General features: G+C 32.7%; 1 protein-coding gene across 2 annotated transcripts in view; it reads right to left on the bottom strand.

Moving 5' to 3' along the window:
* Positions 1–19,029, bottom strand: part of LOC140441785 (lysosome-associated membrane glycoprotein 1-like) — a 79,652-nt gene that overhangs the window by 36,203 nt on the left and 24,420 nt on the right. For both annotated transcript variants that reach the window (XM_072532701.1, XM_072532702.1), the window contains exons 3-4: positions 15,225–15,419; positions 1,385–1,526 (exon numbers count right to left, since the gene is read on the bottom strand). In XM_072532701.1, the coding sequence (XP_072388802.1) occupies positions 1,385–1,526; positions 15,225–15,419 (337 nt within the window). The remainder of the gene's footprint in view (positions 1–1,384; positions 1,527–15,224; positions 15,420–19,029) is intronic.

Genomic DNA, 19,029 nt, shown 5'->3' with positions numbered 1-19,029 from the left:
AATGTAATACATTCCTACAAAAAAAAAACATAAATCCCATTCGACTTTCACGCCTTTGGACCAAGTAGAAGCTCAAAAAACAAGAAACAAATTCGTATTCACCAACACCAAAACAGAATAAAACAGAGTCACAATCAAATTTCATTATTAACATACTTACAACAGAAAAAAACTAAGTATATGTATCATAAATAGAAACTAAATTAACCTAAACACTCGATGCAATTCAGTTTTATTTTTTATGTAAAGTATGTCTATTGGGAAATTGAATAAAGACTATATATTATGTCATATATCGCATTAGCTTAAAGAGGCGAAATCGAAACATTCATTAATTTTATTAGTAATGTTTACCGTATTGGTATCCTGTTGACAAAACGCGAACTCAGAAAAAAGAGCAAGATGATTTTTGTATTAATGCAAAATAAAAGAATTATTCATATTTGAACAAGATAAAATGACCATAATTTACTGTTAAATAAATTACTAATTATTCGGTGGATACGCTTATAATAATTATCAAAACATACAGAGAACAATTTCATTCATTTTATATTCTTATTGTTAATTTCCTATCAAACTACAAAATCTTTAGTGATTCCCCCAGATTTTTTTTACACGAATTCAGTGTAATATTAAATACGAAAAGAAAAGAATTTTTTTTAAACGAATTGCAATAAAAGATAATACATTTACTTTAGCTAATCAAATAATATTTACTGTTAATAAGTATTTATAATCTATGAAAAGATCATCACTCTGTTTTAGATAAGACAAAATCAACTAAACACAACTTAAACTTAATTTGCCACAAATAAATGTAATTTATGACTGTAGAATGCTATTGTTAATACGGATTATTACGATTTATATGTTTCAAAATTTAATCCAGTCTGGGTAAATCCCAGGGATTGTAATACGTCTCGATACGCAGTCAAATGATAAAAGCATATTTTTATAAGTTCGCAATTTCAAAAATTAAAAGTTCTACAAGGCTTAAAGGAATGAAATTCATAAGAGATCATACTTCATTCACAGAATTAGGCAACTCCTTCAGAATATAAGATGTCAATTTGTCATATACCACTATAGATTAGCACATCCTTAATGTATCACAGTACGAACTAAATTTTAAATACTATTTAACATTAAATTTTGTTTCAGATCTTTGCTTTCAAAAAATATCGAAAATAATCGAGACTAAAGAGTTCATACTATAGGAAAAACCGATCACAGTGACATTTGACAGATAACAGCAACTTTAACTAAATAATCAAATATACATCAAATAAAGTATGTTCTCGTTTTAATTTAGATAGTTAAGCTCGAGATGTTATGTAAGACGCTCCCTATCTACGAGCTTTGGAGTGTTTTTGCAACTCACATTGAATGATATCCTCTGGCTTGGCAATAGCGTCTTCCTACAAGATAGGCGACCAGTACAACAACCACCAGGAGGGCTAATACGCAACCAACTACGATTGGGACGACATCTGAAGTTATAGCGGAAGCTTCACAATCGATAGCTAAAAATATTAAAGAATTAATAACTAAAAATAGCAATTTCATACAGTTTAAAAATCATTTGATCATCAAAAAAATATACTGAAAACACTGCTGGCAAATCCCATCGGTTAAATTCTGAAATAATGAGCATTGCAGTAGTATTCGAAGTATAAAAATATTAAGTGATGGATTCGACCGTTACTTGATGGAAATTTATTTTATCTAACAATAAAACCCTGAAAATATTGTTTTTATGGTATACTAATTATATGAGATATGGTATATCTTGTCAGTCCCCAGTAAGCACAAATTATAATATTGAAATAAATTATTTTTAAGTCAATGTTCTTACTTATTATTATAAAATTCCAAATTATTAATATCGGTCACCCCAATATATATTATGTGAGACGTTCATGTAGAATATCAAGACTGCAACATGTGTAAAACACACAATACGGCAAATATTAAAGACATAGAAAAATAGAGCGAATTGAAACACGTCAGTTAATTTGGTAACTGGTAGTTAAACAAAATAATAAAAGAGCCTATGAAAATGGACAAATAGAAACAATGGAAGAAAATTTCAAAAACAATGAAATTACAGGGGCTTATGAATACCTAAAAAAGGGGTATAAACCTCAAACAATTCTATGAAACACTCACTTCCTCAAACATAGAGGAAGTTCTCGAAGCTATTAAGGCCCAGAAAAACAATAAATCCCCGGGAGTTGACGAAATACCAGCAGAATTGTATAAGGTAGGTGGCGACCACCTAACAAGTCACATCCACGCGCTCATCCAAGACATATGACAAGAATAGAAAATACCAGACGACTGGAAAAAGAAGACAGGCATACGAGTGAGTCAAAAGGAAAAAACAACAATATATTGGCTGAATTGGTAATACCACACAAGCTAATTAGACTCATTAAAGCCATAATGGATGCAACTCAAGCATGTGTACGAACACAAAACCACCGGACAGACTTTTCAAAATTTCGCAGAGAGATGGGCTGGCTTCAACTTTGTTTAACCTGGCACTGAAGTATGCAATTAGGCAAATGCAAACTGGACGAGGAAACCTACTGACCAACAGAACGGTTCAACTGGCCGCTTATGCCGTTGATATTAATATTATGAGTAGAACATCAACAGGAACACAGGAAACATACGCAGAGTTAAAAACGCAAAAACAAAAAGGCTAGGTCTGGAAATTAACACAGAAAAAACAAAAATAATGATACAGACGAGAAGAAATACAGTCCCACAAAACATTATACATGAAGATGACATTGAAGCGGTTGGAAAGTTTACATACCTGGGAATCACTAACAGGAGATTTTTACTGTCATCATGGCATGTGTTAATGTGTGATAATCGAATGAACTATCTTATAAGTAATGTCGTCCTAGGAACGCAACTCAACAATATTGGCAATATCATTTTAAAGTCGTCTACTTTAAAATGTACAATGTATGCCTGAATTGTCAATATAAATGAGTCTGATAAAATTAAATTATTAGAAGAGTTTTTTACCAAGTAACAAAAAAAAAAAACAAAAATTTGTTTAATTTACTAATGTTTTTATTTTGAGAACGATTTCCGAAGTGGAAATTGAAACGTCAATAAACGTACTTTAACCTTTAATTGTTAATTCGACCAATAGCATGCTATGGCAGTGAAGCATGGGTCCTGAAAGAAACATCCAAAAGCAAACTCGACACATTCGAAAGGAAAATACTGAGGAGAATACTAGGAGCTCTGAGGGAAAACGGAATCTTTAGAAGTCGATACAACAACCAGCTTTATCAACTTTATAAGGAATCACCACTGTCAGACTTCATTACAATACAAAGATTACAACGGGCCAGACATGTGATAAGAATGGGAGACGATAGGCTACCAAAAAAGCACTGAATGCTAGAATGCAGGGAAAGAGACCGGTTGGAAAGTCAAGTTAAAATGACAGAGTTCTTAAAATTGCAGAAGCAATAGTTTATGTTATCCTTGAAAATACGCTTTATACATTATGTAGTTGGAAAAAAATATAAGTACAGATTTTTTGTTTTAACGTATATCATTGATAATAAAAGTAAACAACTCTTTTATGTTTTAATATATTTCATTCAATAAAAGTAAATAACTTTTTTTCAAAAACGCCATTTAAACAATATTTATTAGCATCTTATATTGCTCCGAATGGCTTCACTATAGGAAGTTAATGGTTTACAAAAATACAGATTCATATGTATGCACAGTATTATTATTGTCTGATATAACGAGATCGGCTTATAACGAGGTAATTAGTCTGTCATTTCAGTTCTCGTTATAGAGGGAGTCTACTGTATATATATATATATATATATATATATATATATATATATATATATATATATATATATATATATATATATACGAATACGTCATAGTTGACATCTCGACACCGTTCTATGAATCCCAGTAGGTTTCCTGTTATTCTATCGTTTAGTTTTTTGTAGATACGATCTCCATGTTACACTCATTCTTCATGTATGTCAATCGTAAAAATGTATGTCAATCGAAAATTGAGTTAAATAAAACAATTACAATTTGGACGTGCTGAACTCTTGATTAAATATTTTCCCCAATAACTCAATACAGGAAACTAGTTATCACATTTTTATGATAAAAATTGTTCAGATTTTATATAGCGCAGTGGTCACTAATTCGTTTCTACATAAAAATTTCAAAATTTTTATGTAGAAGAATTATGTAAAACAGAAGTGATATAAATCTTTATTTTATCTTTTGGTATATTATTGATATATTGTTTTACTATTACAAATATATTACCGTGTTCAGCAAGAAATTTAATTGTTTAAATGTGATTGTATATCGTCAACTATTAGAGATATGTAATTTTACCAAAATAAAAAATGGTCCTTTTTAAAAAATAAACAAAACGGCGTTTGGTAAACTTATATCCGATTGTTAGAATCAGAGTTATAACAAATTTCGTTAAAAATATGCGCGATTAAGTTCCAAAACCTGTTCATTTTAAAAGTAATTGTTTCAGCTTTAAAATTAACTTTGCAAAATAATAATAAATAATTATTAATAAAAAAATGATAACTATTAAGCATTAAAAATTTTACTAAAAAGTTGCGAACTAATTTGTTTATAACAGATTTAAACAAAATTAAGCTATAAACTTTGAAAATCTAGCTAATGAAACTTATAGAACAACTCAAAACGAACATTTTAAGCTTTGGTAAATGTTTCTATATGTTAATTTTTGGGCGAGATATTGAAAATTGATTTACGCGCAAGACGATAAAATCTTTTTTATCTTGCCTTAGAGCACGTTACTAAAAGTTCCATGTCTTGGTCAAAAATTAACATAGAAACGTTTAATAAATCTTAAACTATTTATTTTGAGTTGTTTAACTCAATTAATCTTAAAAACTATTTTGTTTAAATCTCCTCGCAAACAAATTAATTCGCAACTTGTTAATGAAATTTGTAAAGTTTAATTATTATAACTTTTTCATTAAAAAATATTATGCAGTTTTTTTTTAAGTTAATCGCACGTATAACAGCTGGGTTATTCTTGGAAAAGCCCCATCTCGAATGCCTATTTTGCCGGCTTTAACAACCGGATCTAAAAAAAAAATGAAGGTCAAGGTACCGAGGGGACATAGTTACAAAGTGCAACTCAACAAACCCCCCCTCCGGGAAACGCAGTACAGCAAACTTTCATAAAACAAATCAAATAGCAGAATGCACGGAGAATAATCGGAATATTTTCTGGCCGGATTTTCCCTGCATAATTTAGAGAAATATAAGATATAAGTTATTTTTAGAATTATTATTTTTGCACGAATTGTGGTTTAATAGCTTATTCATATAAGTAAAAAATGCTTACTTACAACTACGTGAGTCGTAAAAAAAATTACATCTTACATTTTTTCTGATTCGGTTTCTTTGCGGATTCCTGTTACTGTCACCTTTAAATAAATCAGAAGGGTGCCGACCAAGATTTTTGGGCAGAAATTATTTAAACAATTTTTTTAAAACCAGTTTACTACAGTTTACCATTTACCTGTAGGTATTGCTTCGAAAACGACGTTATCGAAAACGACGTCATCGAAGCAGTTAACGAATTTGTATACCTGGGAACGCTCGTCAATACTGAAAATGGCACTACCGCAGAGATAAAACGCAGAATTTGCACGGCTAATAGATGCTATTTTGGGCTTAATCTCCTTTTTAAATCTACAGTTATATCAAGAAATACAAAAGTAAAACTCTACAAAACAATAATACGCCCAGTCCTAACATATGGTTCAGAAATCTGGACTTTAACAAAAAGCAATGAAAACATGTTAGGATGTTTCGAAAGAAAAATACTAAGGCGAATATATGGAGCGGTAAATGAAAATGGTGTCTGGAGAAGACGATACAACTTCGAACTCTATAGAATATACCAGGAACCAGATATCGTAAAACACATTAAGATAGGACGTATGAGGTGGGTAGGTCATGTAATGCGGATGGAGCAAACCGACCCAGCTAGAAAAACGCTCCTTGATAGATCTATTGTTCAAAGAAGAAGAGGAAGACCCAGAACAAGATTCCTAGATAACATAGATCAAGATATGAGAAATATCGAAATACGTACTTGGCGGAGGAAGACGATGGATAGGGACGACTGGAAAAAAATTCTTGGGGAGGCTAGGAATCACACAGGGTTGTAAAGCCAAAATGATGATGATTATTGCTTCGAAAAACATATCTTATATTTTTTCTGATTCGGTTTCTTTGCAGATCCCTGTTCAGAAATGTCACCTTTAAATAAATCAGAAGGGTGCCGACCGAGATTTTTGTCCAGAAATTGTTTAAACAATTTTTTTTAAAATTCCAAAAATTACCTGTATTGCTTCGAAAAACATTTGTTAGGTTTTTTGTGTACTTTAAAAAAAAAGGTATCTTCGGACAGTCTGTTTCTGTATGCTTGTTTTGCTGTTTAGTTTTGAAAATAAACGCGGATATATGTTTGATAGGAAAGTAAACACTGTAATTTATCATAATATGTATTGGTTTCTAAAATGTAGATGACACAAAGTAGTAATCTGGGCTCCTCAATTAGATGTACCCTATGAGATACAAACTGCTTTTAAGATGTTTTTGTGACAAAACGAATAATATACATTTTCGTGTAAAATATGTTATTTCAATGAAATATTTATTATTTTCAGATATGGTTAAATATAGTAAAAAACCACTTACAAATGAGGAGTAACTATATTATCTTGAAAGAGATGATGACTCAGATATTCCGGATCTTAACGATGAAGATGGAAGGATAATACTCAAATTAAAACCAATGAAGTAGTTCAATTTTTGAATGAAAGAGCTTGTTCAGATGAAGGGGAAGGTAATTCTCAAGATCTAGACGATGATTTGGAGCAATAGCCAAACAACAATCAAGAAGTTAGAGAAGATGAAGTAAATCAAATGACTCCAGAAACAACTACTGAAGTGTTTTTTTTAAACCATGATTTTACTGAGAAAAAGCAAATAAAATGGATGAATGATGTAGAGTTCGAAACCAGAAAGGTAAGATGTTATGATCCCATTCCAGAGCACCTGATTTAACAGCACCATGATTTTTTCAATAAGTATATATCTGATGATATCTTCTCATGGCCGGGATGAAAAATCATTATTCCGTATAAGTATATATCAAGATTTTCTACAACGACCCCTGATGAAATAAAAAATGATAGGGATACACGTAATAATGGTACTGAAATGTACAATATACTCGAGTTAGAATGTATTGGTCCTTATATGTTGGAATTCCACTGGTAAAAGACAACCTTCCATACGACAGATTCTCCAAACTTGGGCCAACCAATTATCTCGTGGATATCAATAACCGACCAGAAAATAATACAGATAGAAATATAAAATAATACAGATACTGTGAGAGGTACGCTCCTTATACGATAGTATCAGAAAAGATGCATTGAACTGTCTCTAGAAAGAAATTTATGTGTATATGAAAAAATGATACCATTCAAGGGTAACATACATATAAAACAATACATCCAGTATAAGCCAAAAAATGGGGAATCAAGATCTATGTTTTAGCTGGGCAAAGTGGTATTGTATATGACTTTTTAATATATCAAGGGTCCACTACAGAATTGAAGCCCATATATATCCATTTTGGTACACCAGCAGGCGTTGTAATGCATTTATCTGACAGAATTGCACAAAAAGGTCATTTCTTGCACAATTACTGCAGTATCTATCACCTCTTTCAGTATTTAAACTCCAAATCTATATATTCGGTGGGTACCATAAGACTAAATCGTTTTTTTTTTTCAACCACTGCTTCCTAGTGATAAAATCTTGAAACGATAAGGCCGAAGCACTAGGGCTGTTTCTGTTAGCAGGGATAGTATAGTGATAAAGAAAAGGTTTGATGACAAACCGGTCACTGTAGCATCAAATTATGTAGGAGTATAAAGGTGATTTTTGGAATTTGTTCAAAACAATTGTTTAAACAATTTCTGCCCAAAAATTTCGCACGGCATCCTTTAGATTTGTTTAAAGGAGACATTTTTGAACAGAAATCCGCAAAGAAACCGAATCAGAAACATATTTCCTACGGGAGGAATATCTAATAATATTTAATATCGCTGTTAAACGCTACTAACAACAATTCAAAGAACTAACCTTTTTTCAAATTTCTTTTAATGTAGTTTTTGCTGCGACGCAAAAAATTGTCATTAACACTAACAAAATATAGTAGACATCAAGCACATGAGAGATTTTTAATGCGTCCTTTGACCCAGCATGAGTCACATATAAAACAATACTATAATATTTAATAAAAACTTTAGAAACAATGCCGTCAATTCTTATCTGTACAGGTGAGTCACAGGCGTAAAAACTTTATACATTTACTATGTACTGTTACTTACTATATGGGAAAAGATTTTAGAGAGAATAAATGCCTCAAACAAGACTCTTTAACAAAATGACGAATCCCTAAATACAGTTTTAATATATGTTTCATTGATAGATTTCATACAAACTGTTAGAGATGATTTTGACAATTTAGAAAAAGAAGCAGAAAATATTAAAGATATTGCACATACTAATAATAAAAAACCGCAGAAGTAGAAATACGGAAGTTATTTCATGATGAATTTCCAAAACATGAAATAATGGTTATAAAACTATAACAATAAATTCAAAACAATTTTTCATGATGGTGACGTTAGTAACTCTTCCATAAAGGAGTTCAATTATTATGAACAAGATTTACACCTAGCAGAACTGAAAAGAAAATATTATTTCGTCTGTATCCATTTTCATGAAAATAACATTGCGACATTCCCAAATTCTGATAATTTATTTAACCCTTCCAATAAGCAATGCAAGCGGTGAAAAATCATTCTCAGTAATGGACAGAATAAAAAAAATGTCCGCATTAGATCAACAAGAGTTGCTAACTAATTGACGAGTGCAGAATTAAAAGTGAGAAAAAAGGGAATGTAACTAATCGATCTGGGTACATTTGCTTAACCTTTCGTGACTGGCGGGCGGACTCACAATCCGCAAGGATATGTTTTTCAAATTTATTTCAATTTTCTCCACCCAATTCAACCGCCGCGCTTTGTATTCCTTTACCATGTCTCGACTGTGTTTAATGTAATGGTACCCCCTACACACTTAGAACTAGCATAATTATATGGTTAATACACGGATGTTTTATTGGTTGCCTATAGCTCCCTAAAACATGTTGCCATTGCCATTGGGTATTCTGAACCATTTTCAGTTGTAAGTTGATCGTCAAAGTGAGTCCAGTGTTCTGCAATCCGATTAGACCCCACCTGGGTGACGAAGACACAATTTTAATTCGCAAGGTAACTAAGACAATTATAATTCGTGGCGTTATTTGTTGTACATAATATAACCTTTTTTCTCTAGAATGAATTACAAAAAGAAACAAGCTAAATTATTGGCACTTTGGCAGGAAGAGTACGAAATTATGGACTCTGACGATGAAAACGAAATTGATCACATAAGTAATCAGTCTGATGGTGAACAAAATAAAGAAATTGAGGAACTAGAAGTATTGGAATCTGAAAATAAGAAGAAAAGAAGATAAAAAATATCCTTATTATTTAGGTAGGGATTCCAAAACAAAATATAGAAAACACCATAGTAATAAAGCAGTTAGAACGAGGGCAGAGAACATAATTTCGAACGTACCAGGATCCAAAACATATGCTAAAAACGCTAAGACTCATATAGATTGCTGGCTTCTTTTTTTTATGAAATGCTTGAAGGTATCACGGTCTGCACCAATGTATTGATATATAAAAAAGCGTTAGCCTACAAAGATAAAGCATATTGTAGCAGGACCAATGTTGTTGAAATAAAGGCATTATTTGGCCTCCTCTACCTAGCGGGTGTATATAGAAATGGTCATCGTAATCTAAAAGACCGTTGGCGAACAATAGGTACAGGAATCGATATATTTCGTTCAGTGATGGCACTCAATAGAATTACATTTTTATTGCAGTTCTTACGTTTCAATAATGTAGACAATCGACAAGAAAGGCAACAGTCTGATAAGTTGGCTCCTATTAGGGCAGTTTTTGAAAAATTTGTCGCAAATTGTCAACAAGCTTACTCCCCAGGACAGCACTTGACTATTGACGAGAAGTTAGAGTCTTTTCGAGGGCGTCGCTCATTCAGGCAGTATATTCCGAACAAGCCCGCGAAATACGGAATAAAAATTCAGGCCCTAATAGACTCCCGTACTTTTTATGTTTTTAATATGGAAATTTATGCAGAGACCCAGCCAGATGGGCCGTACCAAATAAGCAATAAACCTATTGATATTGTCCAAAGACTGATAGCACCAATTTCTGGTAAAAATCGAAATATCACTTTCGATAATTGGTATACCTCTTACGAACTTGTGAGAATTTTGCGTGAACGACATAGTTTAACTTCAGTAAGAACTCTGAGGAAAAACAAGCGAGATATTCCCCCAGAATTTATACAGATTAAAAACAGACAACAGACTCGGTATTTGGATTTCAGGAACATATAACTATGGTATCCTTTGCACCAAAAAAAGGGAAAAACGAGATTTTATTATCATCACGACGATGAAGTAGATAAATCTACATGGAAGAAACTTTTACCAGAAATAATAAAAGTTTCTATAACTTTACAAAAGGAGGGGTTGATACGGTGGATGAGTTGACAGGAATTTACAGAGTAGCACCTAATTGTAGAAGGTAGCCACTAAGAATATTTTTTCCACTAATGGACACAGCTGGAATCAACAGCCAGGTAATTTACAGAACAAACACTAGTGACTATTCAAAGAAACGTCGTATATTCCTGGAAGATCTGGGATTAGCATTAGTTACGCCAATTATGGAAGAACGAAAAAGTAATCCGCGACTTACAAAACATTTACGATCCAAAATAGTTCAAGTTTTGGGAGAAAGTGACCAAGCTCCACCGAAGAGGCAACGTACGGGACGTGGACGGCGTCAAAAGTGTTCCAGAAAATCTGACCGGAAAACTAAACAAACGTGCGATCAATGCCAAAATTTTTATTGTTTAGATCCTTTGTATCCAGTTCCGGGACTCCTAACTTTTTTCAAGCTTGGATATCCAACGTCCTGCTTTTTTATATTTTTATTTGAACCTTTTGAAAAAAAAAACTTTTTTGGAAAATCTCTTATTTTGAATCATTATCTTTTGTTTGTGAATTTTTTATGTATCTAGTGTTTTTTGTTTGTAATAATTTTATTATTTTGTAAATTTTACCTAATACGCGGTCAAATTTAATCCAGTGGTAAAAACTGCTGTTATTTATGAAAACATAGATAGTTAAATAATATATTTAAAAAACTAATTTCGTGTTCGAAATGTTTGTTGAGTTTTCCAATCAATTTTAAATGGGGTCAATAATACCCCACTTGGGTTATTATACACACATTTTTCACCTGGGTGACGCCGGGTTAAAAGGTAAAAAATTTTACTCTGAAAATTGTTTTTATTGACTAATAATTAGACTATCTCAGTGAAGATGAATATAATAAAGAGTTAGTGAACGACGAAGACAGCGAAGAGGATATAGTAGAAACGCAAGAAATATATTCTCATTCTGAGAATGAAATTGAAGATGATGACGTAGAAGTCAGTCCCTCACAAGTATCTTACTTAGTTGGAAAATATGAAAAAAGTAAGTGGGCTAAAACCCCCCTCCCACATCACGAACAAGGGCAGTAAACTTGATAACCTGTATGATGGGAGAAAAAATTGACCAACGCGTTTCTCGTGTAAAAAATTTGCCAAATTCATGTACCTTGAACATTTAACGTGTGTATGCGCAGAATGTTATTTTGATAATATGGTTTAAAGCAAAAGGAAAACCTATCTCATAAAATAAATAATAAAACAATTAACAATGCTTGTTCATATAAAAAGATCACATGTACTATAATATATCACGCTTTTCGCGTGGAAAAAAGGTATGCGGACTCATAGTCCGCCGCCACTATCGGTGCACAGAAAACGTGCGCCAGTCACGGAAGGTTAAATACTATTGTTTGTTTTCATAAATTGTTTATTTAATTTTTGTACATGTATAATTATAATTTATTAATCTAATGTAATTTGTATTCACCAACACAAATTCTTATCACCCGATAGCAGAAATGAAATTTTATTATGTATTGAATTTATATATAAACATAATGACTAATAAGTTGAATCAACAAAAACACGCGGCGAAGAAAATGATTAGAACAGAACAAAAAAACACGAACAAGGTGTTTAAATATCGTTATGGATGTAACCTTGGACACATATTTTATATCCAATATTATTTAGAATGCAATGAAACTCAGTACACAATTATTATTTTATTTTACGTCAGATGATTGGTATTATGGTATTTTTTAATTTGATATGATAGCTGCTTTTGTTTTCGAATTCAGTAGATTATACTTGTGTTGTTAAATAAATTAGTTATTTGTTTTTAGATAGAAATTTCAGTTAATAATACATATTTATAGTCCAAGGAAATAAGTTTTTTTCCAGGACATCTCAATAGCCAAGTATTTGAGTTTTCCGTTAATATATACGTTTATATTCCGTTTCCGTTGATATTTCTTTTTTGGATGAAGTTAACATTTTTCAAACTATCTTAACCCTAGAACCACAAGGTCCAAGGTGGGGTTGCCGGTGACCTCACCGCACTAATTTTTTTGACATACGCGCTATTCTGATGAACTTGTAAGTTGGCCGCCCATCCATCAACCTTAAGTATTTCACATGAATTGTAACTGGTGATGTGTGTTTTTATGTACGTTCACATTTTTAGGACTGCAGAACATCAAATTTGATACCACCGAAATTACTGTACAATGGGGTGCATCCAGCAGTAGAAATAAATGAATGAAAAATGTTTCAAGACATATTTATGTCCGAAAAAATTGTGACATTTCTCTGAGACTAGACAAGTGCTGCAGTAGAGAGAGTAGCAACACTAAAATGGAACTGGGCAGGTCACGTGGCTCGAATGACAGACAATAGATGGACAAAGCGGATACTGGAATGGAGACCAAGAGATGATGCCTACCGAAGTAGAGGTCGTCCACCAAAACGTTGGACTGACGATCTAAAACGACCTCTACCATCACCTTACAAAGACAACGGTGTTTCTAAATAAGAAAAGGAGCCTTGAACAGTACAGGACCCTTTGTAAAGAAAGCTATCAGAAAAGTATTTAGGGGGCAGTAGGATTTTATTTTGCGTTTTTTTATTCGATAGTATAACACTTCAAGAGTATCCAGTTAAAATTTCAGAGTCATCGAAACAAAATTGACGGAGTTATGGTTATTTATGAGTGAGTGAGGTGGGTGAGTAAGGTGGAGTGATTGATATGAGTGAGTGGGATGAGATGAGTGAGGTAAGTCAGTGAGGTGAGTGAACTTTAGGTGAGTGAGTGAGATGAGTGAACTTGGTGAGTGAGTGAGGTCAATGGGCACTCACATAGACATTGTAATAAGTACACAAGTACAGCATCAAGATAAAATGGCTGCAGATGCACCAAAAAAGGTATAGTTCTTCGAAACCAGGAGCAGAAAGATGCTCTAGATATCTTAGCTGGAAGCACGTCGCTCTATGAGCCTGGAATAGACGATGCGGTGTGAGTATTTAAAAAAAAGCTTTTTTTTTAAACGCGTTTTTCTTGGAATAATTTTTTTCAGTAGAGAGAATAGGTCAGTGTTCACTGTATCTCAAAAACTACTTGATCGACCCTTGTCAAATTTTGCGCACTTTTTTTATAGATAAATTTCGAGGTCGCAACGTCGGCGTCGTAGTAATGTCCATTTTGTTGTTGTATTTAATTAATTAATTAATTTTACAACATCAAATTAGTCAAATTTTAACAAAAATTTTCTAAAATTAAACAAATTCGTTTTTTTTAATTCTAAAATTTGAAAAAATGCAAAAATGAACAATATCTCAACGTTGCGACCTAGAGAAACTAAAAAGCTAACGAAATCTTTTTGATTTTTTGTCAACAGATGCTCCAGTTATAGTTTTGTTCGCGGAGACAGTTCCCGACTAGTTTTGGATAAATTTCGGACCAATTCAGGATTAATGTTGTGCGCTGGCGTGATTAGTTATTGGTTGTTAACAGTCAATTCTCCGCGAACGATTTCCGGACTGTCTGACTGTTTCTAACCCCAAAACATCAACACGTTGTTTTGTTTATATGTTGTACAAGGAAGAACACAGAAATTTGACAAAATTTTATTTTAAAGACGATATTGCCAAAATGTGTAAGTAAAAAAATATGGTATTAGTGTAATAAGACGGAACGATGTCTAAGGAGGTGAAATTTATATCAACGTCCAGAATTTCCTCTAAATCTTCATCGCTGGATGTAAAATGATCACTCGTCTGTAAATAACAATAATTCCTTAATGCCGATAATATGTGTACTGTTTTTAGTTACATATTTAAGTATAATGTAATAAAATGTTAAATACTTTTAATATATTTATTTATACCGCTAAAAAGAGGAAAGTTTTAGTTATATTTATTTAAAGATGTAGAACATAAAGATTCTATTGCCACGTCTCAACAAAAATAAATAATAGGTTTAGGTTAGTTAGTATTAACGATTGACACAAAAGAATAAACAAAAATTCTGTAATTTACACTCGAAACACTCCGCGATCATCGAGCTCTTTGTCAAAGTCCCGGATTTTTAACACCGCGAACGCTTGAAAGCAGAACTGCACATACGAATCAGTCAGAAACCAGTCAGGGACTGTCTCCGCGAAAAAAGCCTTTAAGTTTTTAAGTTTAAAAACTTTTAAAAACTATGAACACCGCAAAGTAACTTTATTTTCTTCTTGGAACATTAGCTGCCATTTTCTTAATTTTAATATTCTTGTACCAAAATTTCATATAATACTCTTGACATGTACTATAAAAATATACTAATGTTATAAATAAATTTATATTAAACAATTTTTCAAAAAAAAATCTTAAAAATGTGTTTAAAATATTGAAAATAAACCAAGTCTAGAAATTTTACAGTTTTTAGTTAACACAAAATATTTCAAAAGAACTACTGCTTATTCTAAAAATATTGTAAAGTTACTTACCATCATAAAACTTATGTTGTGTCACATTAGAGAAGGCTTGGAATTGCACATGACTAATATGCAATAAAGCAATAGTATCATTACTGCCTACAGCAGTCAAATTCAAAGTTTGGACCTTAGCACATTTGTAAGAATGATCCAACATAGTAGAGAACTCTGATTTTTTATGAGTTACATTCAATATCTGTGAGGTACCTAAAATAAAGTAAAATAATAAATTAATAATAAGCGCAATTTTAATCAAATATTTCGAATATTGTATTTGAATTTTCAGGTTGATAATGAGGAAATGTTAAAGCGAGCGCTAATGTCCCGGCGTCAGCAGCGCCGCCGTCGGCCCAACCGCACAATGGCACTACCATGGAGTAAATTATACGACTTAATAAATAATTATACGAACAACAATGTTGTTCGTATGTACAATATATAGTATTTTTCATATAATAATGCGTGCACGTCACAATTTATATAAAGTGACGTCACTTATATTTAAAATTTCCAGAACGTCAACGTTAGAGTTCAAATTTTCCTAAAACAGCTAATAATACGAAACCCATACGGAACTGGTCGATCTTTCATAGGCATCAACATGGTATAATAATCAGAAATATGTAATCATCATTATATTGGGAATTTTAGAATTATATTGATTAAATAACTAAAAACATTTGTTATCATTAATAATATAAATTTTATGAAATAACTCTGTAAGTCTAATATTCCACAAAATAATTGATAATGATAGAATTTAACGAAACCCTGAATGCTGTAGAAAAAAATGTTTAAATTTGTTGAAAAAAACTGCTCGATGTTCTGAAATATATACATATACAAATATATATATATATATATATATATATATATATATATATATATATATATATATATATATATATATATATATATATATATATATATATAATGTTTAAGGTTTATTATATTATATTTTAATTTTTTATATTATTATTTTGTATGGCACTCAGCTTCCTTAAACTTTTATCGTCAAAGCAAACATTTCGCTAGAAAATTTTAAAACATTCTAATATACTGGAAAATAGTATATTTATTGAAAAAATTTTAAAAAATCAATTAGAAGTCGTCTAAAGGATCATAGGTCGAGACGCCTATGAAGTTAAAAATAATGGGGATGTGCCCATATACTAAAGCACCAAAATATCCCCGATTGCTGTAGATAAAAGTATTCAGGCAATGAATACTTATAAATGAAATCAAGGAAAAAGTAGCAAAAAAATGACCTACGAAGAGACAAATATTCTCAACATCCAAGTAATAGACAGGAAAAGAAATGACTGGATCCACGACAAAACAAAAGTGAGGGACTTCCCAACACTAACTTAAATGGAAATTTAAAGCACAAAGAAAACGAGATGAGATAAAATACTAATACACTGGTGACCGCGGAATCAACAAACAGAAAAGAGGGAGGCGATAAATGAGATGGACAGAGAATCTGAAGAAAACACGCTGGCGCACAATAAATGCAAACTGCCTATGATAGAGAGGCTTTATCCAGGGATGGATGTTTGGGCCTATTTAGATACATAGAATAGTCAATTATACACGCTTATTTGTGAAATAAATAAAGTTTCAATTGTAGTAAGTCTCGACACTCGAAGGCAGTAAAGTTTTGAATGGAGAACGAATGAAATAGAATTTAAAAATAATGTAAATATATTTGTAAATTTAGCTGTGTCCTTTTCCATAGCCAATTCCAAAATTGTTATCTGCAGCTGTTAAGTAGCCTGATGGGCGACGAAAAATAACGGTTAGATGGCTGCATGCATTCATTGATATCCCCCAATTCTAATTGAAAATATATGTTAAATATAACAAATAGGGTGAAATGGGGTAACTGTGGTTTGGGGTAACTGTGGCATTCAATAATGTTTTTTTAATTAACAAGATATTGTAAAGTTTACAGTAGGTACATACTTATTTAATCTCTGGTAGTAAGTAGTAACAAATTCTTGAGACATCAGCTACCAAAACAAAAATTCAGTTAGCAACTAAAACTCTAACCGTCATATTTTGATCTAAGTAACTTGCAAAGTAGTTGAGTTAAATTTGAAAAACTTGGTTCAGTACAGTGCTTATTTTCAATAAATGCTTCTGAAAGTAAACTTGAGGCGCCATCTAGCGCTGAGTAACCGGAGTATGAGAAGAATAGTTTGGTAATTAAGAACAAGTCCACAGTTACCCTGATATGACACATGATATAGCAGACCTGGAAAGATACAGACCAATCAGTCTCCTTAACCATCTTTATAAATTATACACCCGAATAATAACGAACAGATTAGAGACAAAGCTGGATTTTTACCAATCTCGGGAACAAGCCGGTTTCCGCCCTAATTACGGCACAAACGATCACCTGCAGTGCCTAAAAACACTGATAGAAAAAACTAACGAATATAACCGTGCCTTGGCATTGATATTTGTAGACTTTAAAAAGGCATGTGATATAGTGGAATTACCGTCCATCTTAAGAGCACTACACGATTGCAGGGTCGACCACAGATATTGCAATATACTTAAAAATATATATATGAAAATGCCACAACAGCCATAAGTCTACATTCAGCAACTAATAAAATAGAGATAAAAAGGGGAGTCAGGCAAGGTGATACCATGTCACCAAAGCTGTTCATTACCGTTCTTGAGTATGCATTTAAAAGACTAACATGGTAACAGAAAGGAATATCCATCTATGGAGAAAGATTAAGCCATCTACGTTTTGCGGACGATATCGTGCTTCTGTCAGATAATCTAGGAGAGATCAAAGACATGCTCCAAGAACTAAATTACATACTACAAGAAACTGGGCTGGAGATAAATTTCGAGAAAACCAAAATGATGACCAATATGGTTCCCAGCGAAGAGATACAGATCAATAACAACAAGGTAGAATTAATCGATAAATACACATACTTGGGTCATGAAATCAGAATAACCAGAGACAACCAAACCTGCGAGCTAAATAGACGAATCACATTGGGATGGGCGGCATATGGAAGAATGAGAGACATTTTTAAAACAAATACCCCAATTCACCTGAAAATAAAGGCATTTCACCAATGCATCTTACCAGTCTTGACCTACGGAGCAGAGACCCTAACTTTAACGAAAGCTACTGCCGAAAAACTGAGGGTAACACAAAGGCGAATGGAGAGATCAATGCTGGGCCTGACCTTGAAAGATCGCGTGAGAAATGAGGAGATACGCCGACGAACTGGCGTAGACGATATTATACTGCGAATCAATAAACAAAAGTGGAGGTGGGCTGGACATGTTGCTAGAATGGAAGACGGAAGATGGACGAAGAGATTATTGGAGTGGAGACCAAGAGCCGACAAGCGAAGTCAAGGCAGACCACCCACCCGATGGACCGACGACCTAAGGAGAATAGAAACAAACTGGATTGCAGCAGCTAGAGATAGAGAGAACTGGAGACGTTTGGAGGAGGCCTATATCCAACAATGGATGTGAAAATGGGGCTGGATGATGATGATGATGATGATGATGACACATGATCGGTACAACTGTGGACTGCGATACCGGGGGAACTGTGGTTCCAAAAGTTCCTAGATTAGTTTGTTTATAACTTATTCTTTGGGTGCAAAAATGCCAAATAAATATATTAAAAAGACTATCAATCGTGGTGTCGAAAGTAGGTATTCAATAGAAGCATTAGAACTGTCTATAAGAGATGTGAAATCGGGAAAATCTTCACTAAAGAAGGCTGCAATGGAGCATGCAAAATTAGGTACCTACTAGATTTTATTTT

This window comes from Diabrotica undecimpunctata, chromosome 5 (genome assembly GCF_040954645.1).
Source record: "Diabrotica undecimpunctata isolate CICGRU chromosome 5, icDiaUnde3, whole genome shotgun sequence".
Lineage (NCBI taxonomy): Eukaryota > Metazoa > Arthropoda > Insecta > Coleoptera > Chrysomelidae > Diabrotica > Diabrotica undecimpunctata.
Note: the sequence above shows the minus strand (reverse complement) of the source record. Positions and strands in the feature narration are given on the sequence as shown.